The 26,101-nt window shown below is 40.6% G+C and overlaps 2 protein-coding genes across 10 annotated transcripts in view; both read right to left on the bottom strand.

Annotated features, from left to right (window-relative positions):
• Positions 1-1,844, bottom strand: part of LOC126983212 (rab GDP dissociation inhibitor beta-like) — a 29,563-nt gene extending 27,719 nt beyond the window's left edge. The window contains exon 1 of the mRNA XM_050835832.1: positions 1,679-1,844. Coding sequence (XP_050691789.1) covers positions 1,679-1,723 — 45 coding nt within the window. The 5' untranslated portion in view covers positions 1,724-1,844. The remainder of the gene's footprint in view (positions 1-1,678) is intronic.
• An 11,602-nt stretch (positions 1,845-13,446) lies between these two features.
• On the bottom strand, positions 13,447-25,204 carry LOC126983211 (F-box only protein 21-like). Of its 9 annotated transcripts, none has more exons than XM_050835825.1 (9): positions 25,092-25,149; positions 22,856-22,988; positions 20,013-20,262; positions 18,670-18,887; positions 16,998-17,039; positions 16,709-16,819; positions 14,762-15,909; positions 14,411-14,576; positions 13,447-14,226 (listed from the first exon to the last, which is right to left on the bottom strand). In XM_050835825.1, the coding sequence occupies exons 3-7, from the start codon at positions 20,230-20,232 to the stop codon at positions 15,814-15,816; spliced, it is 687 nt and encodes a 228-aa protein (XP_050691782.1). In that variant the 5' UTR covers positions 20,233-20,262; positions 22,856-22,988; positions 25,092-25,149; the 3' UTR covers positions 13,447-14,226; positions 14,411-14,576; positions 14,762-15,813. The 9 variants fall into 9 exon arrangements, with proteins under 9 accessions (XP_050691782.1, XP_050691786.1, XP_050691787.1 ...); XM_050835829.1 differs by lacking the exon at positions 14,411-14,576 and adding an exon at positions 23,364-23,381 and having other exon boundaries at positions 14,577-15,909; positions 22,856-22,969; positions 25,101-25,143; XM_050835830.1 differs by lacking the exon at positions 14,411-14,576 and adding an exon at positions 23,107-23,124 and having other exon boundaries at positions 14,577-15,909; positions 22,856-22,969; positions 25,101-25,130.
• Between the last annotated feature and the right edge of the window lie 897 nt (positions 25,205-26,101).

Raw genomic sequence — 26,101 nt, 5'->3', positions numbered from 1 at the left:
TGTCATGGACAAAACCTTTCCCTTGGCTGAAATAACACATAAGACAGTAAGTATGAAGACAAGAGATGTTCTAATGGGCGTGTAACAAGAGGGTGGAGTTGCCAGCTGATCTAAGAATACAAGATGCTTAAATTCACTACCCTGTTGAAATGCCATGGACAAAACCTTTCTCTGGTCTGAAATAACACACAAGACAATGAGTAAGAAGACAAGTGATATTCTAATGGGCGTGTAACAAGAGGGTGGAGTTGTCAGCTGATCTAAGAATACAAGATGCTTAAATTCACTACCCTGTTGAAATGCCATGGACAAAACCTTTCTCTGGGCTGAAATAACACATAAGATAGTAAGTATGAAGACAAGAGATGTTCTAATGGGCGTGTAACAAGAGGGTAGAGTTGTCAGCTGATCTAAGAATACAAGATGCTTAAATTCACTACCCTGTTGAAATGCCATGGACAAAACCTTTCTCTGGGCTGAAATAACACATAAGACAATGAGTAAGAAGACAAGTGATGTTCTAATGGGCGTGTAACAAGAGGGTGGAGATGTCAGCTGATCAAAAACTACACAAGATGCTTAAATCCACTGCCCCATTGACTTGCTATGGACAAAACCTTTCCCTGAGCTTAAATTATACATGGGACAGTGAGTGAAAACGGTATGATTTTACGATGGGCATGTACCAAGAAGGGTGGAGATGTTGGCTGATCTAAGAATTCAAGATGCTTAAATTCATTGTCCAGTAGACTTGCTCATGATAAAACATTGCCTTGGACTGAAATAATACAAGGGACAGTGAGTGACAGGGTATGATTTTACAATGGGCATGTAACACGAGGGGTGGAGACGTCAGCTGATTAAAAACTACCAGATGCCATAATTCACTACCCTGTTGAAATCCCAGGGTTAAAATGTTTCCTTGGGCCTAAATAATACATGGGACAGCATGTGACAAGGTATGATTTTACGATGGGCATGTAACACGAGGGGTGGAGACGTCTGCTGATTAAAAACTACCAGATGCCATAATTCACCACCCTGTTGAAATCCCAGAGTTAAAATGTTTCCTTGGGCCTAAATAATACATGGGACAGTGTGTGACAAGGTATGATTTTACGATGGGCATGTAACACGAGGGGTGGAGACGTCTGCTGATTAAAAACTACCAGATGCCATAATTCACCACCCTGTTGAAATCCCAGGGTTAAAATGTTTCCTTGGGCCTAAATAATACATAGGAAAATGAGTGAAAAGGTATTTTACGATGGGCATTACCACGAGGGGTGAAGACGTCAGCTGATCAAAAACTACCAGATGCTATAATCACAACCCCAATGAAAAGCCGTGGACAAAATCTTCCCCTGGACCCAAATAACACGTAAGACAGCAAGAAGCATCGAGGTGGCACAATGGGCGTGTAAGAAGAGGGTGGAGACGTCAGCTGATCAAAGAACACGAGATCCTTTAATTCAATACCCCAGTGAAAAGCCATGGACAAAATCTTCCTCTGGACCCAAATAACACGTAAGACATTGAATACTCCACGTAAGATCCCACAACAAGACTCCCTGGCTGTGAAATGTCAAGCTTCCATGCCAGGCAGCGATCGAAGCCAAATTTTCAGCCCCAAACGTTTTTCCTCGTGAGTCTTTTGGTGAATTCTCGTGCGGCTCACCTTCAGGCCGGTACCGAGGACAATGCAGTCGTATTCCTCGTCCATGGTGGCGAAATTTTGCTGTTGAAGACGGAAAGCTGTGAGGTCTGGCCGCCGGCGACTCCCTTGATGTCACGACCGCTGCTCCGCCTCTGCGCAAACTAGTGCCTCGGATCCTCTCACCACAAAAGCTTTTCTCTATCCCTCTTCACCACTAATAAAAAATCCCCTCACCAACTTGTCATGAATCTATCTGTGTGATTTCTGTTAGTTAGGCGTGATTTGTTTTTTCCTCCATGCACTCGGCGGAGGAATACAGCCATCAAATGGTTTTCGCTATTGTCTCTTCACTACTATATAATGAAAAATCCCTCACTATAACTTGTCATGGATCTATCTAGTGAGGTTTTGTTAGTTAGGAGTGATTTGTTTTTTGTTCCATACACTCGGCGGAGGAATACAACCATCAAAATTGGTTTTCCTCATTACAGGTTTCCTCGTAAAATTTCCACTAAAAGTCCACAATAATTTTCAGTCTAATTTATCCGGTGAAATAATTTTAGTAAAGTGGTGATTTCCGCATAGTTTTCCTTCTGAGCATGACAGCTATCAAAGGCTTTTCTCAACCCTAGCACTCCTCTATGTCACTAAAAAAAATCCACTACTAGTTACTGTCTGATTTATATGATGGAAGTATTGTTAGTTAGTGATGGATTTAATATATTTTTTCCCTAAACCCACGGCGGAGGAATACAACAGCAGCAGACGGCAACAGATGGCGGTGGCGGGCGGTCGCGTCGTCTGCAGCAACACACATAGGCCCTCCAATGTCACTCTGTCACTCCCCTGTCACTTTCCTCTTGTCCTCCACTCACGCACGCCAGGCCACCACACAGACAGACTTATTAGCGAGCCCGAACCCCCATGCTGATAGAGAACGCGGCAGAACGAGTTACTTGAGGAGGGCGTTTCCCAAGAGATTCTCAAGCCGATATTTTTACCTCAGATTAATTTAGGAGTCTATTTTTAGCTTCATTCCCGTTTTTAACCAGATATTACCTTGTCATGGAGGCCTAAGGAGGAGTAACGCATCCCTGAACCATAGCAAATAATAATAACTAATAATAATAATAATTTTGATCTTTTTTTCCACTATCACAAGTTCAAGGCTCAATGCAACGAAGATGAGCACCGAGGCCACGAGTAGCTATCGTATGCCCTTAATTTTCTACTATTTTCACTCTAAATCGATTACCAATAGTCGATAACGTCTTTGTCAATTATTGCCACTTAATCAGCTGATATTGCAACCCTCTCGTAATGGCTATACCTGTTAATCTATCACCTGTCAATCTATCACCCCATTATCTATCTTCCCATTCTCTCCCTTTCCCCGGTTCCTTCATTTCCTCACGTCTTCAAAAATATTATATACCCCAAAATTCTCTTCCTCTTCGGCGGTTCGCGTGGATGACTTCGCAGAAACAGCAGTGGGTTAGGTTTTTGTTTTTCTTCTGTGTGGGTGACTCATACGAAACAATGCGGCCCCAGTACATTGTTTTTAGAGGAAAAAAAAGTCAAGTAACACAGAGGAAGACAGACAGACACACTTGGAGCCTTAAGATATCGTATTATGGTGTTTTTACTTATATTTAACTGTATTCGGCTAATGTATGCATAAATAAGAAAGGTGGGCGGTGATTTCTGGCCTAAACAGGTGTGGGTGGGACAACTAAATATGCCCAAGTGTACCGCATTTTCAGAAAGAGGAAAGGAAAGCATTGATATTTATAGATGATGATAAAACAGAAGTAGCTGTACATGAATAACATTACTTTTCGGTTTCATCAACTATTTCTGTCTTAATTTGCGTAGACTCGGCATATGTAGGTGAAGGTACGGTAAGGGAGATATATAGAAGACCAAGGGGTGTGAATGCTTTAGTGTACCGTAATTTTAGGGGTAGCTCACATAACCTATAATTAAACTCCCTTATCCATTCCATTGTTTGTTTACCATCCCAGTTCACCCTTATCTAACTTACGATATATTACCAATTCGAAAGGTGGTATATATCAACTCATTTGGACTTTATTGGGCTATTATAGAGGAGAGAAGAATAAGATGAGGACAGATGAGGTGATGGAAGGGAAAATAAAAGAAGTGAGAGAGAGAAGAGAGGAAGGAAAGAAGAGAAAGCTATAGATGTGTGTGTGTGTGTGTGTGTGTGTGTGTGTGTGTGTGTGGTTACTACGTTCACATTTCTACACAATATCACCTTAATTCCCGCCCCAGGCAATGATTGTGGTGGACTGATTGTCTCTGATGAATACACACACACACACACACACACACACACACACACACAGGTAAGACTAACACATGTGCATTCTTTTTTAGTTGTTACTTGTGTGTATTTGGAGCTTAACGTACAGTAACACACACACACACACACACACACACACACACACAGACCTCGTCACGGCTTTAGCTTCCACTTTCCTTCCCGTCACACACACACACACACACACACACACACACACACATTGGAATTCAGGCCAGTGTTTTCAGGGGACACATCATCACCACCGCAGAGAGAGAGAGAGAGAGAGAGAGAGAGAGAGAGAGAGAGAGAGAGAGAGAGAGAGAGCGTACGATAGGGCTTATCTTTCACCTCATGGAGTGACAATTAAGTTTATTAAATTAACCGCGCATTCTCACTATAAATTGGTATTAAAAAGGATGGTACATTTATTTATATAGGCATACATGGCTGCATATATACTTTTTCTGTGGTATTGTAGGTATATATTAATTGTTCTTTCTGCATGCTTAGCTACGTACGTCTCATAACACATTGATTTCCATTATATTCAATCTGTATAATGCTCGTGTTCATTCTTATATCATGCTATTAAAAATACTAACTGCTGTGTCAATTATTTCGTTCAGATTTTTCATATTTACTTTTTTTCAGTCACGGTTTAATCTAATTTTCCTCTGCTTTCTTCTTTCTTCTTCTATCTTCTTCTTCTGTTGCAATGATATGGCAACCTTATGAGTCGTAATTCTAAGACATTTCGCCGCCCAAGAACACACATTTGACAAGGTTTTCATAGGAGTTGTAGGCATTTCCAGGAGTAGTTTTATGACCCTGGTGGTAGACTGACCCTTCTTCTGTACCATGAACCTAAGAAAACACTCATTAGAACCCAACAAACCCCCTCTTTGGCCTCTAGAAATAGCTGATCGATGTGCATATAGTAGCGAAAGTGTCTAATACCGACCTATATTTCTTCCTAAAATAGCACTAACTGATAAGCAGGCATATGTGGCAGGAAACAGTAATTGGCAGACACAGAACAGTAGCCAGGGAGAGATTAGGCAATGGTGATTAAGAGTGACCACCTTCAGCTGATATCAGTGTTTACGTTACGATATAGAATTAGCACACAGACAACGGACTCCTACTTACGACACCCATATGATTCCAGCAGACTCCTTACACGTGACTGAACAGCATAACAGCGTGGTCAGTCTTGCGCTAATATATAATAGTCTGTTCAAATAAACCTTCAAAACAAGCCATATCTAACATAGCTGGACTCCTGTGGCACTTAATATCGTGGTGGGTTTAGTCTTGCGCCAACATATCATATTCTGCTCAAATAAACCTTCCAACAAGTCACATTAAAACATCATGGCGTGGTCAGTCTTGCGCCAACGATATTCTCTTCAGATAAATCTCCCAAACAAACTTAAGTCGCATTTAACGTACACTTAGACTCACGTGACATTTTTTTAACTTGAATATGGACACAAGACATTATACAAGGAATTTTCGAAGTCTTTGGTGTTGGTCTGGAGGCTTAGCAATCCATCATGTCGAACTGTGAAAGCGGCCCTAAATGATGAAGCGAGATAATTAAGCCGCATAAGCGAGAGGCTCAGAAAAGCGTGCGACCGAACATGCGTAAATACGTGTGATTGATTGATTGATAGTTTATTGTTGCAAGTAAAACAACAAAGGAGAAGGGAGGAGCATGCCATCCCAACCCCCAGGCAGTACAGAATGTGATGGCCTTCCTCTACCGTACTTTTGAATTCGTACGACCTTGCTAAGTATATAATTCGAAATATCTTGTGCAAGGGACATTACGAAAAGGTGAAAGTAATATTAATACTGATAAAAAACTATAAAAAAATGCGCCCGTCGATCAGCATCAAGTTGAAAAAATAAAATAAAATCGCAGAACAATCGCGTATGTCATTTGCAGTACTTAACTTTTCTCATAATACCTATGTAAGATGTACGGCAGTCGTGCAGCAAATTATCTTACAACCTTAAATTAAACAAACCCATTCCTTTGATGATTTGATCCACGTAGGTGAATCTGGTCAAGCTCTCCATCATCTGTTCTTGTGGGAAAACTGCATCTTCAAAAGTATAAAACACCTACCTTTTATTTATTTATTTATTATTTTTTACGTTATGGTCTACAGGACAAGTAGGCTTTCTTCTGGAGTTTGGCCCAATCCCGTCATGGCACACGCAGGCAAGTTTATAGTGGCGCCATCCATTCTTGTTCTTTAATGGTGTTCGTGTATGTTAGAGAGACACCCACACATATCAATACACTTTACTTTCACCAACAAAGATAGAGTAGTAGGTAATGGTATACAAATACATCACGAATATAGTATAAAAGTTCTTGGTAACTCGCTCAGTCGCACCAAGTTACATTTCCTCGGGTATAAAAACAACTTAACCCAGTAGCAGCGACGGGCCAAATTTGTGGCTTTACCGTGTAGCAGCGACGGGCCAAATTTGTGGCTTTACCGTGTAGCAGCGACGGGCCAAATTTGTGGCTTTACCGTGTAGCAGCGACGGGCCAAATTTGTGCCATGATATAAAACCCCCCAAATAGATGATACATAATCTGATCACAAATGCTTTGATATATATTATTGAAATGGTTTGTGTGAGGGGTGATTTTTTCTCATTTTTCTCGCTTAGAGGGACCATTAAGAAACATGATCCCTGCTGCTACCGTGTTAAGTATATATAGTGTACAGTAACCTTGCTGAATATCCAGTGTAGAATTATGCGTAGACAGCTTGAATTATGTTGCGCTTAATTTGTAGCCCTGTCACCACATATGAGGGCCAGGCCAGTCGTCAGATGCAAGAATAAAAATTGATTCCTATATATAACCCTTGACAATTATTTTTTACAGTGACTCAAACAACACTTGCCTGCGCCAATATGGGCTGGGGCCGACTACCATCCAGACCCCTCAAGCAAGACTACTGGCACTATACGCGTAGACGTAAAAAATAAATAAATAAATAAATAAATAAAAAGACAAGAGCAAAAGTGTAAAAAAATAACAAAATAGATTGGTATTAGTTACTTTACTTGGTGGATTTCTTTGCTAATAGAGAATGAGACTACACACAAAAAAAGCAAAGAAAATAGTGAAATTATTATACAGAAAGGGATTAAACTGTTCTCTTTCATGTGGTTAAGTTGTCCTATAACATTTATGGACCTAACCACACACAGTCGAGCACCAAACCCAGCCCATATGATTTTAGTTGCAGAGACTAACACCCTTTTCCATTTTTCCTTCCATGTTTTCAATTAATATTTTCTCATACTTAATTTATTGCATTTCTGTGGGTCATACACAACACACAACCCATCATGTGGCATATTTCACTATAGAACAAATAAACAACAACAACAAAAATAATAAAATAAAAATAGATAAATAAATAAAGTTAAATATATAAATAAATAGACTTTGAATCCACAATAGACCCCTGAGCACTATCAAGCCCCACTCCTATTCCTTCAGGTTGGAGTTACAATTACAACAAAAAAAATAATAAATAAATAAATAAATGTAATAAATGTGAATGAATAAAGTGTAGTCATTCAACTTGTTACAATATAAACCCCAGCTCAGTCTCATGTGCAGCTAAGGGGAAGGGATGGCATGCCCCTCCCTTTTTCCTTTATCGTGAAAAATCAACAATAAACTTATCAATCAATCAATGTGGAGCTAGATAATTCCCCCCCCCCCCACACAGCACCATGGGCAACACTGTGACAGCTTTTTTTTTCATCTTATACTCACAGGTGTATTTTTTTTATTTTTATATACTTATGTTGACGGACGCATTTTTTTCAACTTATGCTAACGAGCGGAAAGTCTCATGTCGCCTTTACTTATGGAGAGCAACGTACTACTCTGCCTGACTCCACACAGAACAATAATCTGTTAATACTAAGGAAAGTCTCATGTCACCTTTACTTATGGAGAGCAAACGTCCAACTCTGCCTGACTCCACACAGAACAATAATCTGTTAATACTAAGGAAAGTCTCATGTCGCCTTTACTTATGGAGAGCAACGTCCTACTCTGCCTGACTCCACACAGAACAATAATCTGTTAATACTAAGGAAAGTCTCATGTCTCCTTTACTTATGGAGAGCAACGTCCTACTCTGCCTGACTCCACATGGAACAACAATCTGTTAATACTAAGGAAAGTCTCATGTCGCCTTTACTTATGGAGAGCAACGTACTACTCTGCCTGACTCCACACAGAACAATAATCTGTTAATACTAAGGAAAGTCTCATGTCGCCTTTACTTATGGAGAGCAACGTCCTACTCTGCCTGACTCCACACACAACAACAATCTGTTAATACTAAGGAAAGTCTCATGTCGCCTTTACTTATGGAGCGCAACATCCTACTCTGCCTGACTCCACACAGAACAATAATCTGTTAATACTAAGGAAAGTCTCATGTCGCCTTTACTTATGGAGCGCAACGTCCTACTCTGCCTGACTCCACACAGAACAACAATTTGACAACCTCTAGTGCATGAAAGAAAAGCCATAGGTAACCCTTTTCTATGGAGTGCAAATGGGCCAACTTAACTGCCTGGCTATATTTCAGTTCTTATTCCACATATATTTCAATCAGTGCTGTTGAGGGGCTGGTAAGGACAACTCTACTCACCCCAACCTCCATTCATTTTCCTTTCTCCTACTTCTCTTCCCATTTCTTCTTCCTTCACTTCTGCAGATACATACATACCCCTACTGAGGATACCACCAACTCCCTGCCCCCTTAATAACTTCAACATCCACTGAGTCTTGTTCTTCAATGCGAGAGATATCAACCAATGGAACAGTTCCCCTTAAACATGCTGCCACAGAGGATAGCAAAGAGTGATCACAGTATTCCAACGCTTCACCTACAGACAGTCAACAAAAGGAAGGTGTGTTTGTATGCTTGTGTGCACTCGATATTTGGTGTATTCATATCAGGAGTAAAAGAAATACATGGAAAACTGAGCTGGTCCATTGAAATAAGCCAAAATAATGAATGTACAATAATTGATCAGAAAGAATACACTATCACAGTACTCCAAAATGGTTCACCTACAGACAGTCAATATAAGGAAGGCATGTTAACAGGAGTAAAAGAAATACACGGAAAAACTGAGCTGGTGCATTGAAATAACCCAAAATAATGAAAGTACAATAATTGGTCAGAAAATGCTATCACAGTATTCCAAACAAACAAAACACATCATTCAAATTTTCCTTTATTAATATCATAGGAGGATGTTTTTTTCCCTCTTTGATGAGTATATTTTTCATCACTTTCTGTTAGCCACTCCTTAACCCAGTAGCAGCGACGGGCCAAATTTGTGGCTTTACCGTGTAGCAGCGACGGGGCAAATTTATGGTTTTACCGTGTAGCAGCGACGGGCCAAATTTGTGGCTTTACCGTGTAGCAGCGACGGGCCAAATTTGTGGTTTTACCGTGTAGCAGCGACGGGCCAAATTTGTGGCTTTACTGTGTAGCAGCGACGGGCCAAATTTGTGGCTTTACCATGTAGCAGCGACAGGCCAAATTTGTGGCTTTACCGTGTAGCAGCGACGGGCCAAATTTGTGGCTTTACCGTGTAGCAGCGACGGGCCAAATTTGTGGCTTTACCGTGTAGCAGCGACGGGCCAAATTTGTGGCTTTACCGTGTAGCAGCGACGGGACAAATTTGTGGCTTTACCATGTAGCAGCGACGGGCCAAATTTGTGGCTTTACCGTGTAGCAGCGACGGGTTCAAATTTGTGCCATGATATAAACCCCAAAAAATAGATGATGCATAAACTGATCACAAATGCTTTGATATATATTAGGTATGAAATGGTTTGTGTGAGTGATGATTTTTCTCATTTTTTTCGGTTAGGGGGAACATTAAGAAACATGATCCCCGCTGCTACCGGGTTAATATAAGTCTTGCAACAGGGTCACCACCAAGCAAAAGCATGTCAATTGTGCTGCCCCCTGCTGAAGTGAGGTAAGCGACATGAGGGTCAGTTTTCAGATATCACCATGCCTCCCATCGACCAACTATTAAGGCGTTCTGGGGCAAGTTTTCAGACTAATATTAAAAGGTGTGTCATTATGGTCATTGTTTTAATACACACGCCTCGGAAAACTGCGGAAACACCAAACTTCAATCGCAATTTTCTCGTTTTCTTGTGTGTGTTGCTTACCTCACCTCAGCAGGGAGCGACACAATTGAACTTTATTAAATATATTATAGAAGTATTTTTTTCTTTCTTCTTTGGTATAATATAATTTCCATGCTTTTCTATTAACTGCACTTTGATAAAACATGTAATTCTTTCTTCTTTGGTATAATATAATTTCCATGCTTTTCTATTAACTGCACTTTGATAAAACATGTCTAATATCTGAGTAAAAGTAAAAAAAGAAGAAAACGTAAAGTAAAAAAGTAAAAAAAAGTAACAATTGAACTTTACTTTATTAAATATTATAGAAGTATTTTTTCTTTCTTCTTTGGTACATATAATTTCCATGCTTTTCTATCAACCACTCCTTGATAAAAACATGTCTTATATCAGAGTAAAAGTAAAAAAGTAAAAAGTAAAAAAAAAAAAATAACAGGCCCACTACCAAAAATAGCACATTATATAGATTTTCCTTTATTTATATCACTGAAGGATATTGTTTTCTTTGGTAAGGGTATTTTTTTCTATTTTTTCTATCAACACTCCTTAATTAGTCTCTTAACACAGTGGGTCGTATCACTAAACATTTCGTCGCCCAAGAACACATATTTGACAAGGCTTTCGTAGGAGTTTTGGGCATTTCCAGGAGTAGTTTTATGGCCCTGGTGGTAGTGTGACCCTCCTTCTGTGCCGTGAACCTGGTGGGTCGTAGTACTAATCATTTCGTCGCCCAAGAACACATGTTTGACAAGGCTTTCGTAGGAGTTTTGGGCATTTCCAGTAGTTTTATGGCCCTGGTGGTAGTTTGACCCTTCTTCTGTGCCGTGAACCTGGTGGGTCATATTACTAAACATTTCGTCGCCCAAGAACACATATTTGACAAGGCTTTCATAGGAGTTTTGGGCATTTCCAGGAGTAGTTTTATGGCCCTGGTGGTAGTGTGACCCTTCTTCTGTGCCATGAACCTAGTGGGTCGTAACACTAAACATTTCGTCGCCCAAGAACACATATTTGACAAGGCTTTCGTAGGAGTTTTGGGCATTTCCAGGAGTAGTTTTATGGCCCTGGTGGTAGTTTGACCCTTCTTCTGTGCCGTGAACCTAGTGGGTCGTATTACTAATCATTTCGTCGCCCAAGTGCACACATTTGACAAGGCTTTCGTAGGAGTTTGGGGCATTTCCAGGAGTAGTTTTATGACCCTGGTGGTAGTGTGACCCTTCCTCTGTACGGTGAACCTAAGGAAACGCTCATTTGACAAGGCTTTCGTAGGAGTTTGGGGCATTTCCAGGAGTAGTTTTATGACCCTGGTGGTAGTTTGACCCTTCCTCTGTACGGTGAACCTAAGGAAACGCTCATTTGACAAGGCCTTCGTAGGAGTTTGGGGCATTTCCAGGAGTAGTTTTATGGCCCTGGTGGTAGTGTGACCCTTCCTCTGTGCCGTGAACCTAAAGAAACACTCATTAGAACCCGACTGACCCACTCTTTGGCCTTTAGAAGTAGCTGATGTGAGAACGGAAAGTGCCTTATGATATCAACCAGTGCCCACCACCAAACAATATAAACCACGCTCTCTTCCTCTAATACACACTGTCATGGTCTGCATTTAGTTTTCTCTTACTAACTTACTTTCTCGGTTTTATTGTCTTCTGCTCCACTTTCCGTTTTCTTCTTTCCCCTTTTTTTCTTTGTCTTCTACTCCACTTTCCATTTTCTTCTTTCACCTTTTCTTCTTTGTCTTCTACTTCTCTTTCTCCCTTTCTTCTTTGCCTTCTACTCCACTTTCCATTTTCTTCTTTCCCCTTTTCTTCTTTGTCTTCTACTCCTCTTTCCGTTTTCTTCTTTCCTTCCTTCTCCCTTTCTTCTTTGCCTTCTGCTCCACTTTCCATTTTCTTCTTTCCCCTTTTCTTCTTTGCCTTCTACTCCACTTTCCATTTTCTTCTTTCCTTCCTTCTCCTTTGTCTTCTACTTCTCTTTCTCCCTTTCTTCTTTGCCTTCTACTCCACCACTTTCCATTTTCTTCTTTGTCTTCTACTCCTCTTTCCTTTCTTCTTTCCTTCTTTCTCCTTTGTCTTCTATTTCTCTTTCTCTCTTTCTTCTTTGCCTTCTACTCCACTTTCCATTTTCTTCTTTCCCCTTTTCTTCTTTGTCTTCTACTCCACTTTCCATTTTCTTCTTTCCTTCTTTCTCCTTTGTCTTCTACTTCTCTTTCTCCATTACTTTGCCTTCTACTCCACTTTCCATTTTCTTCTTTCCCCTTTTCTTCTTTGTCTTCTACTCCACTTTCCATTTTCTTCTTTCCTTCTTTCTCCTTTGTCTTCTACTTCTCTTTCTCCCTTTCTTCTTTGCCTTCTACTCCACTTTCCATTTTCTTCTTTCCCCTTTTCTTCTTTGTCTTCTACTCCACTTTCCATTTTCTTCTTTCCCCTTTGTCTTCTACTTCTCTTTCTCCCTTTCTTCTTTGCCTTCTACTCCACTTTCCATTTTCTTCTTTCCCCTTTTCTTCTTTGTCTTCTACTCCACTTTCCATTTTCTTCTTTCCTTCTTTCTCCTTTGTCTTCTACTTCTCTTTCTCCCTTTCTTCATTGCCTTCTACTCCACTTTCCATTTTCTTCTTTCCCCTTTTCTTCTTTGTCTTCTACTCCACTTTCCGTTTTCTTCTTTCCCCTTTTCTTCTTTGTCTTCTACTCCACTTTCCATTTTCTTCTTTGCCTTCTACTCCACTTTCCATTTTCTTCTTTCCCCTTTTCTTCTTTGTCTTCTACTCCACTTTCCATTTTCTTCTTTCCCCTTTTCTTCTTGGTCTTCTACTCCACTTTCCATTTTCTTCTTTCCCCTTTGTCTTCTACTTCTCTTTGTTTTCTTCTTCTTTCCTTTCTTCTTTTTCTTCTACTACTTTTCCTATTTTCTTCTTTCCTTTCTACTTTGTCTTCTTCTCTTTCCATTTTCTTCTTTCCCCCTTCCTTCTTTGTCTTCTACTTCTCTTTCCATTTTCTTCTTTCCCCCTTCCTTCTTTGTCTTCTACTTCTCTTTCCATTTTCTTTTTTTTTTTCCTCCTGTCTTCTAGGCTACTTCTCTTTCCATTTTCTTCTTTCCCCCTTCCTTCTTTGTCTTCTACTTCTCTTTCCATTTTCTTTTTTTTTTTCCTCCTGTCTTCTAGTTCTCTTTCCATTTTCTTCTTTTATTTCCTCCTTTGTCTTCTAGTTCTCTTTCCATTTTCTTCTTTCCCCCTTCCTTCTTTGTCTTCTACTCCACTTTCCATTTTCTTCTTTTTCCCCTCCTTTGTCTTCTTTCCTCCTTTCTTCTTTTTCTTCTACTTCCTTTTCCATTTTCTTCTGTCCCCCTTTCTCCTTTGTCTTCTACTTCTCTTTCCATTTTCTTCTTTCCCCCTTTTTCCATTTTCTTCAACTTCTCATTCCATTTTCTTCTTTGTCTTCTACTTCTTTTTCCATTTTCTTCTTTCCTCCTTTCTGAGCTCATTCTTTTTTTCCTCCTTTGCCTTCTAGTTCTCTTTCCGTTTTCTTCTCTCCCCCTCTCTCCTTTATCATCTACTTCTCTTTCCATTTTCTTCTTTGTCTTCTGCTTCTCTTTCCATCTATCCTCTTTTCTGGGTTCATTCTAGCTTGACACGTGATACATTCATACATACGCTATATATACATGACTGACAACACACACACACACACACACACACATATATATATAGTACAAAACATATATAAAGTAGAAGCCACACTTTTGAAGAACAAGAGAAATGGCTGCTGTGAAATACCCCCAAAATATATGTGTATAAACATCTTAAGTGGCATTAGGAGAAGCTGTGTTCATTGAATCGCACACAACGTTCCAATTGATTAATGGAGCTGGATTGATAGGGGGGGGGGAAGAGAGGGGGGGGCACTATCTCTGGGGCCTTTGACAAAAAAATAAAAATAAAATAAATAAATAAACATAAATGAATAAATAAATAAATAAACGGCCCTCACAAGACAGTAATTTTTAGCCTTTTACCTTGCATGATTATCTCAAGGGGGTCGTTATACAAAAATAGGGGGTGGGGGAAGAGGGGGGGGGTACCCAGGCAGTATCTCAGGGGCATTTGACAAAAAAAAAAAAAATAAATAAATAAATAAACATAAATGAATAAATAAATAAATAAAAGGCCCTCACAAGACAGTAATTTTCAGCCTTTTACCTTACATAATTATCTCAAGGGGGTCGTTATACAAAAATAGGGGGTGGGGGAAGAGAGGGGGGGGGGGTTACCCAGGCAGTATCTCAGGGGCATTTGACCAAAAAATAAAAATAAAATAAATAATAAATAAAAGGCCCTCACAAGACAGTAATTTTCAGCCTTTTACCTTACATAATTATCTCAAGGGGGTCGTTATACAAAAATAGGGGTGGGGGAAGAGAGGGGGGGGGTACCCAGGCAGTATCTCAGGGGCATTTGACAAAAAAATAAAAATAAAATAAATAAATAAACATAAATGAATAAATAAATAAATAAACGGCCCTCACAAGACCATAATTTTCAGCCTTTTACCTTGCATGATTATCTCAAGGGGGTCGTTATACAAAAATGGCCCCACAAGACATTAATTACCAGCCTTTTCCCTCATATCAATAGTGTTTAGGTTATTAGGGGCCATCCACATAATGCCCAGCTCAAGGATTCTCACAATTTTTTTTATCCAGCTCTGCCTCACAGCACTAATACCTCCCCCCCCTAAAAAAAAGAAAACTCAGCTGGAATATTAAGTTTACGTATAAAAATGAGTAATAGTCCAAATAAAGAAATAGAAGAGTAATTAGAATAAAGAAAATGAACATTGATCGAAATAAAGAAATGACGAACTTATCCAAAATAATGAAAATAAACACTGATCCAAAGAAAATGAACATTGATCTGGATAAAGAAAATGAACATTGATCTGGATAAAGAAAATGAACAATGATCGAAATAAAAAAATGACCAACTTATCCAAAATAATGAAAATAAACACTGATCCAAAGAAAAAGAACATTGATCTGGATAAAGAAAATGAACACTGATCTGGATAAAGAAAATGAACAATGAGCCATATAAAAAAATAACGATTCATTAAAAAGAAGGAAAAAAAAGAGAACCATACATTCTTTTTTAGACAAACTCAATTTTACATTTCAACTAATATCCCAAAGACATTTCGTCACCCTCATAAAATAATTGCCTAAGTCATTTTTCAGAGATTTCCAGGTTTTTGTCTGCATCAATTTTCCATCATGTGACGGTAATCTTTGTATAGTTGCCTTGGTCATTCAGGGTTTGAGTGTTCTAGAATTGGCCTTTTCATTCCTGCCTAAATTTTAATACAAATGAGATAATGACATTTCTTTTCTGATTTCCTGACAAGTAGAAAATAATGACTTAGGTGGTTTGTTTATGAAGGTGACGATTTTATCCCTGCTAGAAACACTAATTGGAAAGGTGTATGCAATCTGACAAACAAACCCACCTCAATGACTGATGCAAAAGACCCCAAAGTCCCAAACCCACCCCAAAAAATATATAAACCATCTTTGTGTTGCTCGACTACAATACAATACTGCACTGTGCTAGTCCGAGGGGTACACCGCTTGCAGCCAGGGACTCGGGATGTACTGCGCCCCGTCAAACTCGTCAAAGTATTGGTGCAGGTCGGGATGCTTCACCTGAGAGAAAGGAAAGTAGGTGCGTTAAGTGAGTGGGAGATATACTGGTACACTTATACTTGCGCTATAGGTGTACACGTAAAAATAAATAAATAAATAAATAAAAAAATACTGTCTATCTATCTATCTATATCTCCGACGCCCTGCTCCTTTGCGGTAACTTTCCTCTAGGGGGTGGCCACGGCAGAAGTGTCTCCAGCTCTCCCTGTTCTGGCACTCCCTCTCAGCGCACTCAATCCTGCTACTTCCCACTCTCTCGCTCCAATACTCACCCACCCTATTGATCCACTTCACATCAATCCTTCCCTCATACACTCTCTTCACGAATTCATGCTCCCCCATTCTCATCACATGTCCAAACCATCTCAGTGCATCACGCTCCACCCACTCCACCACTCCACACCTTTCACTGTCACACCAATACCAAACCGCTCATATGCGCTTTCATTACTTTCTCCACCCTATCCTGAAACATCACATGCACCTCTTATATAACTCATTTCCACTGCATGTATTCTCGATTGCTGTGTTGCGTTCCATGTCCACGTCTCTGATGCATATGACAGAGTTGGCAGGATAATACTGTTCCTTATTCTCCTCTTTACCTCCATGCTCACACAGAAGACAAAGATGAAGACAATGAAGAAGGAGAAGAAGAAAATGATGATGATGAAGAAGAAGATCAAAAAGAAAAAGAAGACATAAATAAAGAAGGATAAGAAGAAAAAAGAAGAAAATGAAGAAGAAAAAACAATCCGAACTTCTTTCCCATGTTCTATCTATCTCTATCTGTCCTTACCTCCTCATTGATAAGTGGTGTGATGTTCTCCTGAGGGACGTAGGCAATCTGTGGGATCTTTCGGCCATCTGTGTCCACCAGGAGGGTATAGTTGGGCTGGTCCCGCCAATGCTGAGGAGAGCCATTGTAAGTGAATCATTAATCTTAGACGCTTTCGGCTCTCACGACAAGTATTTTCATAGGTCACAAGGGAGAATAGTGGGCTGTCGTGAGCGTTTTTTTATGTTCACGGTGGAGAGGCCTTGTCATTTTCATAGGTCGCAAAGGAGAATAGTGCTAAAACACTCACCAAATTTTGCTTGTGCTGCCTTAGTATCCACTCCAGAGGCGCCTGAGGAAAAACAAACCATTAACACTTAGACGGCAGCAGTATTTAACCCGTAAGCTGCGGGACTGAGATTCTGAGTGCGTCGCCTAGTGCGGCTATATCAGCGAGAGATTGACCTTCAATAAATGATATCTAAGTTACATAAACGTGTCATAAATATTACAATACACATATCTGTAGCTCGAAATGTGTTGTATCCTGCATATTTCTTAGATTTTTCTATCACAAAAATGTTTTTCTGGCAGTATCTGAAGTCACAAGGGAAACTTTTTGCTTGTGTTTGAAAAGCCCGCTTCCAGAAGGCTTACAGCAGCTTACCGCTCAGCCGCCCAGAAGGCGTACAGCAGTTTGCGGGTTAAAGAGTAGCTCCCTCCCAAAATGAATGGTCTATATATAGTCACTGCCGACCTCAGGAACGCAGCATAAATAAAGTTACGCCACATAATGGATGTTTTAACCCGGTAGCAGCGGGGATCATGTTTCTTAACGGTCCGTCTAAGCGAGAAAAATGAGAAAAAATCACCCCTCACACAAACCATTTCATAATATATATCAAAGCATTTGTGATCAGTTTATGTATCATCTATTTTTAGGGGGTTTAAATCATGGCACAAATTTGGCCCGTCGCTGCTACATGATAAAGCCACAAATTTGGCCCGTCGCTGCTACATGATAAAGCCACAAATTTGGCCCGTCGCTGCTACACGGTAAAGCCACAAATTTGGCCCGTCGCTGCTACACGGTAAAGCCACAAATTTGGCCCGTCGCTGCTACATGGTAAAGCCACAAATTTGGCCCGTCGCTGCTACACGGTAAAGCCACAAATTTGGCCCGTCGCTGCTACCGAGTTAAGTTCTGTTATAGTTTCATGCCATTATGTTCTGTTATTTTCTTCCTATGGTATTGTCTGCTCCATGTTCTTCTGTTCCTATGTTCTCTTTATTCTTATGTACCCAAGTTTTGTTATTATGGCTTTTTTATGTAAGTATACTTTGATATTATTGTTTTCTTATTATTTTCTTGTGTTCTTGTTTTTGTTTTGATCATATTTTCTCTTTATGTACCTAAGTCTTCTTCTTATGTCCTCTTTGTGTACCTTTAACCCGTCCGCTGCGATTGGCACGTATTTCGCCTTCACTTGTAGCCTGGTAACATACAGTCCCAGGTCTTTCTCTGCCTCTGTGGTGGATAGTGGAGTGTTTTCCATGTGGTACTGGTATGCTGGATATCCTCTCCCAAGGTGCGGGACTTTACGTTTTTCTTCATTGAACTGTAGCAGTCATTTTTTGTTCCATTCCTGTAGCTTGTTGAGGTCTGACTGTAGGAAATACGCAGCTAATGAGTTAACCCCTTGGCTGCTGATTTCCAACAAGACATCACCAAGCTACAGGAGTGGAACAAAGAGTGGCTGCTACAATCCAATGAAGAAATGCACCTTGGGAGGGGATATCCAGCACACCAATACCACATGGGAAACACTCCACTATCCACCACAGAGGCAGAGAAAGACCTGGGAGTATATGTTACCAGGGTACCGGTGAAAGCCAAATCCGTGCCAATCACAGCGGACGGGTTAAGTTCTTTCCGTTCTCCTCTGATAGTACGTTATTTTCTTTTCCTCTGTCGGGCTCACCTTCGCCTTGTAGTCCCAACCAACGATGACGCCCTTGTAGCCAAAGTCGTGATGGCGCACCACCTGGCCGATGCGCCACTTGACCTCCTTGGGGTGGTCGAGGCGCGGCTTGGGGGACATGCCGAAGGTCCCCTGGGGGCTGCGATAGTGCCATACCTCCACCGCCGGGCACTCCCCCAGCGGGTTGTCATCGTCCACGGGGTACCAGTGGCTGTAGTCTGAGGGGGGGAATATGGGGTGAGAAAATGAGAGGTAAAAATGAAATAAAGGAAATGTAAAGTGAAATGAGGAATAATTGAGTAAAAATAAGATGAATTATGAGAGAAAAGTAAAAAGAGGAAAAATAAGAGTAAAAAATGAGTACAAAAAGAAGAGAGAAAAGTAAAGATGAGAAATTAAATTGAGTAAAAAACGAGAAGAAAAATAAGAGAAGAAAGTAGAAGTAAAAAACGAGTATAAAAATAAAAAGAAAAGAAAGAGAAAAGTAAAGATGAAAAATCAAATTGAGTAAAAGGAGAGAAGAAAAAAAATTGGAGAAGAAAGTAAAAGTAGAAAGAGGAAAAATAGGGTAAGAAGAGGAAGTATTAAATAAAAGAGGGAAAAAGAAAAGAAAAATAAGACAGTTAAATAAAAAAACCTTTGTTCAGCCCCCCCCCTCCCATTGCCTTATCCCCACCATTATGAATATGCCTTACCATTTAACATGTGACATTATTGCCTAAGAGCTGTTTCCTTTTCCATTAACCCTTAGAAGGCAACAGTATTTGACGAGTAGCTCCCCCAAAATGAATTATCTATACATAGTCACTGCCGACCTCAGAACCGAAGCATAAATATAGTTACGCCGCATAATAGATGTTCTAACTATCGTCAGTATATAGATTCTACCGCAATCTGGAAAAGTTTTGGAAAGCTTGGTTTAGTCGGCGCAACATCTGTGGTCATATGTCGGAGAGAGACAGAAGGGGAAGGAATTACAGAAGGGAACAGATCGCAGGAGACGGGACACAACCCCCGATTAATACCTGGTACCCATTCACTGCTGGGTGGACAGGGGCGTAGGGTATCGGAGAAGCCACCCAAATTTTTCCACTCCGCCCGGGAATCGAACCCGGGCTCTCTCAGTTGTGAGCTGAGCGTGCTAACCACTGCACCACGAACCATCCTACCGCAATCTGGAAGTGTTGTTATATTTCTGCCTTACAAAACTGACTGACTGAATTTTGGACAGCCTACACATAGATCCACTGCTGTCTAAAAAAAAAAAAAATAAATAAATAAATAAATAAAAAAAAAAAAAAAAAAATCGTACTATTGGACATGTGGTTCAGCCTCACCCTTACCACTGGACATGTGCTTGTGGTGGAGGTGCCGGAGCCAGTCCATCCACGCGGCCGTACTGAACCACTTGTTAGCGACGGTGCGGATCTGTTCCAGCAGCCGATACACCTCTGCGGAGCGCTGGTCGGGGGTGGAGTGTGAGGTGCGGGTGAGCCAGTACTGCAGCGGCACACAGCACACCAGCACACACAGCACCACAGCGTCCCGGCCCGAGAACGGCATGGTGGCGGGGGTGGTGTGGGGGGTGGGGGTCTGCGGGCATGATTCAGTGGTCTTAGGGCATTGATAAGGCATGGTAGTGATTGATATTATGAGAGGTAAGCATAGTGGTCGTGGTGGATCTCTTAGCATGATTAACCCGTCCGCTGTGATTGGCACGGATTTTGCCTTCACTGGTAGCCTGGTTACATATACTCCCAGGTCTTTCTCTGCCTCTGTGGTGGATAGTGGAGTGTTTCCCATGTGGTATTGGTGTGCTGGATATCCCTTCACTGGTAGTCTGGTAACATATACTCCCAGGTCTTTCTCTGCCTCTGTGGTGGATAGTGGAGTGTTTCCCATGTGGTATTGGTATGCTGGATATCCCTTCACTGGTAGTCTGGTAACATATACTCCCAGGTCTTTCTCTGCCTCTGTGGTGGATAGTGGAGTGTTTCCCATGTGGTATTGGTGTGCTGGATATCCCTTCACTGGTAGTCTGGGATAGTGAAGTGTTTCCATGTGGTATTGGTTGTTGGATTACTCCCAGGTCTTTCTCTGCCTCTGTGGTGGATAGTGAAGTGTTTCCCATGTGGTATTGGTGTGCTGGATATCCCTTCACTGGTAGTCTGGTAACATATACTCCCAGGTCTTTCTCTGCCTCTGTGGTGGATAGTGGAGTGTTTCCCATGTGGTATTGGTATGCTGGATATCCCTTCACTGGTAGCCTGGTAACATATACTCCCAGGTCTTTCTCTGCCTCTGTGGTGGATAGTGGAGTGTTTCCCATGTGGTATTGGTATGCTGGATATCCCTTCACTGGTAGCCTGGTAACATATACTCCCAGGTCTTTCTCTGCCTTTGTGGTGGATAGTGGAGTGTTTCCCATGTGGTATTGGTGTGCTGGATATCCCCTCCCAAGGTGCATGACTTTACATTTTTCTTCATTGAATTGTAACAGCCACTTTTTGTTCCATTCCTTTAGCTTGGTGATGTCTTGTTGTAGGAAATCCACAGTCAAGGGGTTAAGAAGCCAAGAATAAAAGATGGTAATGGTGATTCTGTAAGTCATGGCTGTAGGAACACTAATAAAGAAATAAATGTGTTTCTTGGTAATAAGGAGAAGTAATAGGCATTCTACAGATTTGATTACATGAGAGTACCTTACATTGAATTAGGTGAGCTTAGGGTAGAAGAGCTATAATATTCATGAGATTTTAAGTCACGGCATTTTAAGCTAGCTAGGAAATAATGTTATGATAATGAAGCTGTCATTGTCCTATATTTGGAAGAGTGGCAAAATATGATAAGAAAAAAGCCCAGTCCACTGTTAGCAATTCTATCATTACAAAGTTTTTCATCAGGACAGTGTTGAAATAAAGGTGCTGAATAATAAGATCAGAAAAAAGCCCACAGTTAGCAAAAAGCCCAAGAAAAAAGAGCTACAGTTAGCAAATTAATCATTACCCAGTTTTTCTTCATGACAGTGTTGAAATAAAGGTGCTAAATAATAAGATCAGAAAAAAGCCCACAGTTAGCAAAAAGCCCAAGAAAAAAGCCCACAGTTAGCAAAAAGCCCAAGAAAAAAGCCCACAGTTAGCAAAAAGCCCTAGAAAAAAGCCCACAGTTAGCAAAAAGCCCTAGAAAAAAGCCCACAGTTAGCAAAAAGCCCTAGAAAAAAGCCCCACAGTTAGCAAAAAGCCCTAGAAAAAAGCCCACAGTTAGCAAAAAGCCCTAGAAAAAAGCCTACAGTTAGCAAAAAGCCCTAGAAAAAAGCCCTAGAAAAAAGCCCACAGTTACCAATTTAATCATTACCCAGTTTTTCTTCAGGACAGTGTTGAAATAAAGGTGCTATATAATAAGATCAGAAAAAAGCCCAGTTAGCAAAAAGCCCTAGAAAAAAAAATCTACAGTGACAGTGTGCTTTTTTCCCCCCCTTGAGCTACCTCCTCTACTGTACAAATAAACAGATATGTCAAGGGAACCCAAGAACAAGACAACATGCAGCAGCCGAGATAAAAGGAAAGTTAATTAAATCATTCAAGCAGGTGGGTAAAAAGAAGACAGGTGATGTGTCCACTGTGAAGACCAAAGAAGCCATGGAGAAGTGCACTGACGAACACCTGACCAAACCAGAAGTGAAGGAAGAATGAAGGAAGAAGAAACTGACCTAACCAGATGAAGAAACGTCATCTAACACCTAACATCTTAACCTCTTGACTGCGGATTTCCTACAAGAAGACATCACCAAGCTACAGGAAAGGGACAAAAAGTGGCTGCTACAATTCAGTGAAGAAAATGTAAAGTCATGCACATTGGGAGGGGAAATCCAGCATACCAGTGCCACATGGGAAACACTCCACTATCCACCACAGAGGCAGAGAAAGACCTGGGAGTATATGTTACCAGGCTACCAGTGAAGGGATATCCAGCACACCAATACCACATGGGAAACACTCCACTATCCACCACAGAGGCAGAGAAAGACCTGGGAGCATATGTTACCAGGCTACCAGTGAAGGCCAAATCCATGCCAATCGCAGCGGACGGGTTAAAAAAGGAACAGATTACGTAAAAAAGAAAAGTAGTAAGTAGTAACACATCCACATTAGCAGCAGGTAGCGTCAGTGTTATACCACATACACACCTGTCAGTTAGTGTGGTGTGTGTTCCTGGGCAGGTGGGTGGTGGAGGGCAGGGCCGGAGCAGACATGTGGCCCTAACTGGTGGCTCTCATCTGGATATTCAACTTATGTAACACCTTTTTTTTCAACACTGTCCTGTCGAAAAGTGAGTAATGATTAAACTGTTTACCGTAGGATGGGCTCTTTCTATCATATTCTTATACATGTGGCCCTAACTGGTGGCTCTCATCTGGATCTTCAACTTCTGTAACACTTTTTTTTCAACACTGTCCTGTCGAAAAGTGTTTACTGAAGGATGGGCTCTTTCTATCACATTCTTATACATGTGTCCCTAACTAGTCGCTCTCATCTGGATCTTCAACTTATGTAACACCTTTTTTTTCAACACTGTCCTGTCGAAAAGTGAGTAATGATTAGATTGCTTACTGTAGGATGGGGTCTTTCTATCATATTCTTATACATGTGGCCCTAACTGGTGGCTCTCATCTGGATATTCAACTTCTGTAACACTTTTTTTTCAACACTGTCCTGTCGAAAAGTGAGTAATGATTAAACTGCTTACTGTAGGATGGGGTCTTTCTATCATATTCTTATACATGTGGCCCTAACTGGTGGCTCTCATCTGGATCTTCAACTTCTGAAACGCCTTTTTTTTCAACACTGTCCTGTCGAAAACTGTTTACTGTAGGATGGGGTCTTTCTATCACATTCTTATACATGTGGCCCTAACTGGTGGCTCTCATCTGGATCTTCAACTTCTGTAACACCTTTTTTTTCAACACTGTCCTGTCGAAAAGTGAGTAATGATTAAACTGCAAATGGTATGGTACCTAATCAATGCTCAAAAATGTAAGTAATGGATTTGCTACCACCTGTACTAATTGCCATGCTTCTTAGAGGGACAACACCTGGTTAAATAACATGTTTGCTTCATCTTCTGTCACCTAATTATCTTCACCTCACCTGTAATCACCTGGGACACCTAATTACCACAATGTCCTCTCAGAAAGTAAGGTGATGACTACTCTACCACCTGTACTAATTGCCAGGGTTCTTTGAGCGATAACACCTGGATAAATAACATGTTTGCCTCATCTTCTGTCACCTAATCACCCTCATCTCACCTGTAATTACCTGGGGACATCTAATTACCACAATGTCCTCTCAGAAAGTAAGGTGATGACTACTCTACGACCTGTACTAATTGCCAGGCTTCTTAGAGTGAGAACACCTGGATATATAATATGCTTGCTTTCTCTTCTATAACTTCATAATTTTCTTCTTACCTTTATACTTAATTACCACTCTTGGAAAGGTAGGTGAGTTATGGTACCACCTGCACTAATTGCCAGGCTTCTTAAGAGGGATAAAACCTGGATATATAATGTGTTTGCTTCATCCTCTGTCACCTAATCACCCTCATCTCACCTGTAATCACCTGGGACACCTAATTACCACAATGTCCTCTCAGAAAGTAAGGTGATGACTACTCTACCACCTGTACTAATTGCCAGGCTTCTTAGAGTGATAACACCTGGGTAAATAATGTGTTTGCTCCCTCTTCTGTCACCTAATTACCTTTTTCTCACCTGCAATCAATTAATTCCCACACGGTTCTGTCATCAAGGTGTGGTTATGTGTTAAATTATCCTCCTACCTGTACTAATTGCCTGAGTTCTTAAGAGGAATAACACCTGGACTATTTAAGTATTTGGTTCCTTTTCCCCAGGCTCAAAACGTTCTTCTTACCTGTAATCACCTGTAATCAACTAATTCCCACACGGTCCTGTCAGCAAGGTGTGATGACTATGCTCCTCCCTGTATAATTGGCAGGCTTCTTAGAGGGATAGCACCTGGATAAATAAGGCGTTTGGTTCCTCTTCTGACACCTAATTACCTTTTTCTCACCTGCAATCAACTAATTCCCACACGGTTCTGTCATCAAGGTGTGATTATGTTAGATTATGCTCCTACCTGTAATAATTGCCTGACTTCTTAAGAGGAATAACACCTGGACTATTTAAGTATTTGGTTCCTTTTCCTCAAGCTCAAAACGTTCTTCTTACCTGTAATCACCTGCAATCAACTAATTCCCACACGGTCCTGTCAGCAAGGTGTTATGACTATGCTCCTCCCTGTATAATTGCCAGCCTACTTAGAGGTGATAAGTTCAACAACAGCTTTACTAGTGAAGTGCCTGCATCATCTTGTGCCACCTAATCACCCTCCTCGCCTCACCTAGCTCACCTGTAACACCTGTGCCTCGCTCCCTCCCTTGACAGGCGGACGTGTTGGCAGCGGGTTCGCCCCCAACATGCGGGTGTACTAACTCACCGATATAACATTAATACGACGTACAAGAGAAATTTAGTATTTTTATCGCCTTTTTCCACCTACATCAAACTAAATGAGTCCAATGAACTTAATTTAAAAAGTCATTATAGGTAAAACATAAATGGTTAATAGTTTTTTTGCTGGGTAGTCTCATGGCGGTCTCTGGCAACTTTATTTGTTTATCTCGTTGGTATAGCATTAAAACGCCATACAAGTCAAAGTTAGCATTTTTTAATCCTTTCCTTATCTGAATTAAACTAAATGAGTGCAATGGAGTTTAGTTAAGAGTCAGTATAGGCAGAAAATAAAGGGTTAATAGTTATACTACATGTTAGTTTTCTGGCGACCCTTGGCACCTCTCTTTGTTTACGTGGGCAAAATGATGTAAAAGTTATTGAACAGTTTGAAAAATAATGGACAAAGTTAATGTTACAAAAGCTCTCACTTCAACAGAATAAATAACTATATAAACCTAGTGATAGAACAAGTATGCATATATATTCGCAATCTGCAATAGCCTATACCAAATTTAAGCGCATTTCTATCTTTGCTGAGAGGAAGGATATAGGAGTTTTCTAGTCTCTTGATAAAAAATATATTCTATCTATTTCTTTTCAATACACAATAATCATCAATAGGCGCGAAAAAAGCGGCGGGAGATCTAAAACAGTTTCAATATGCTATGATCGAGTCGCTGCTACTCTATTAATTTTCTACGAACTCTATCAATATATATATATATATCGCTACCATATATATATTCTCTATCTATTCTCTACCTACTCTATCTATACCTCTGTTAATTTTGCTGCCATATATAAGTTCTCATATATATCTTCCATCCAGCTCGATTCTCTACCTAATATCTTTCTATTCATCCATTTTCCATCCAGCTCGATTCTCTACCTAATATC

The sequence above is a fragment of the Eriocheir sinensis genome, chromosome 53 (genome assembly GCF_024679095.1).
Source record: "Eriocheir sinensis breed Jianghai 21 chromosome 53, ASM2467909v1, whole genome shotgun sequence".
Lineage (NCBI taxonomy): Eukaryota > Metazoa > Arthropoda > Malacostraca > Decapoda > Varunidae > Eriocheir > Eriocheir sinensis.
The sequence above is the reverse complement of the archived record's forward strand: the minus strand, read 5'-3'. Positions and strand labels throughout refer to the sequence as shown.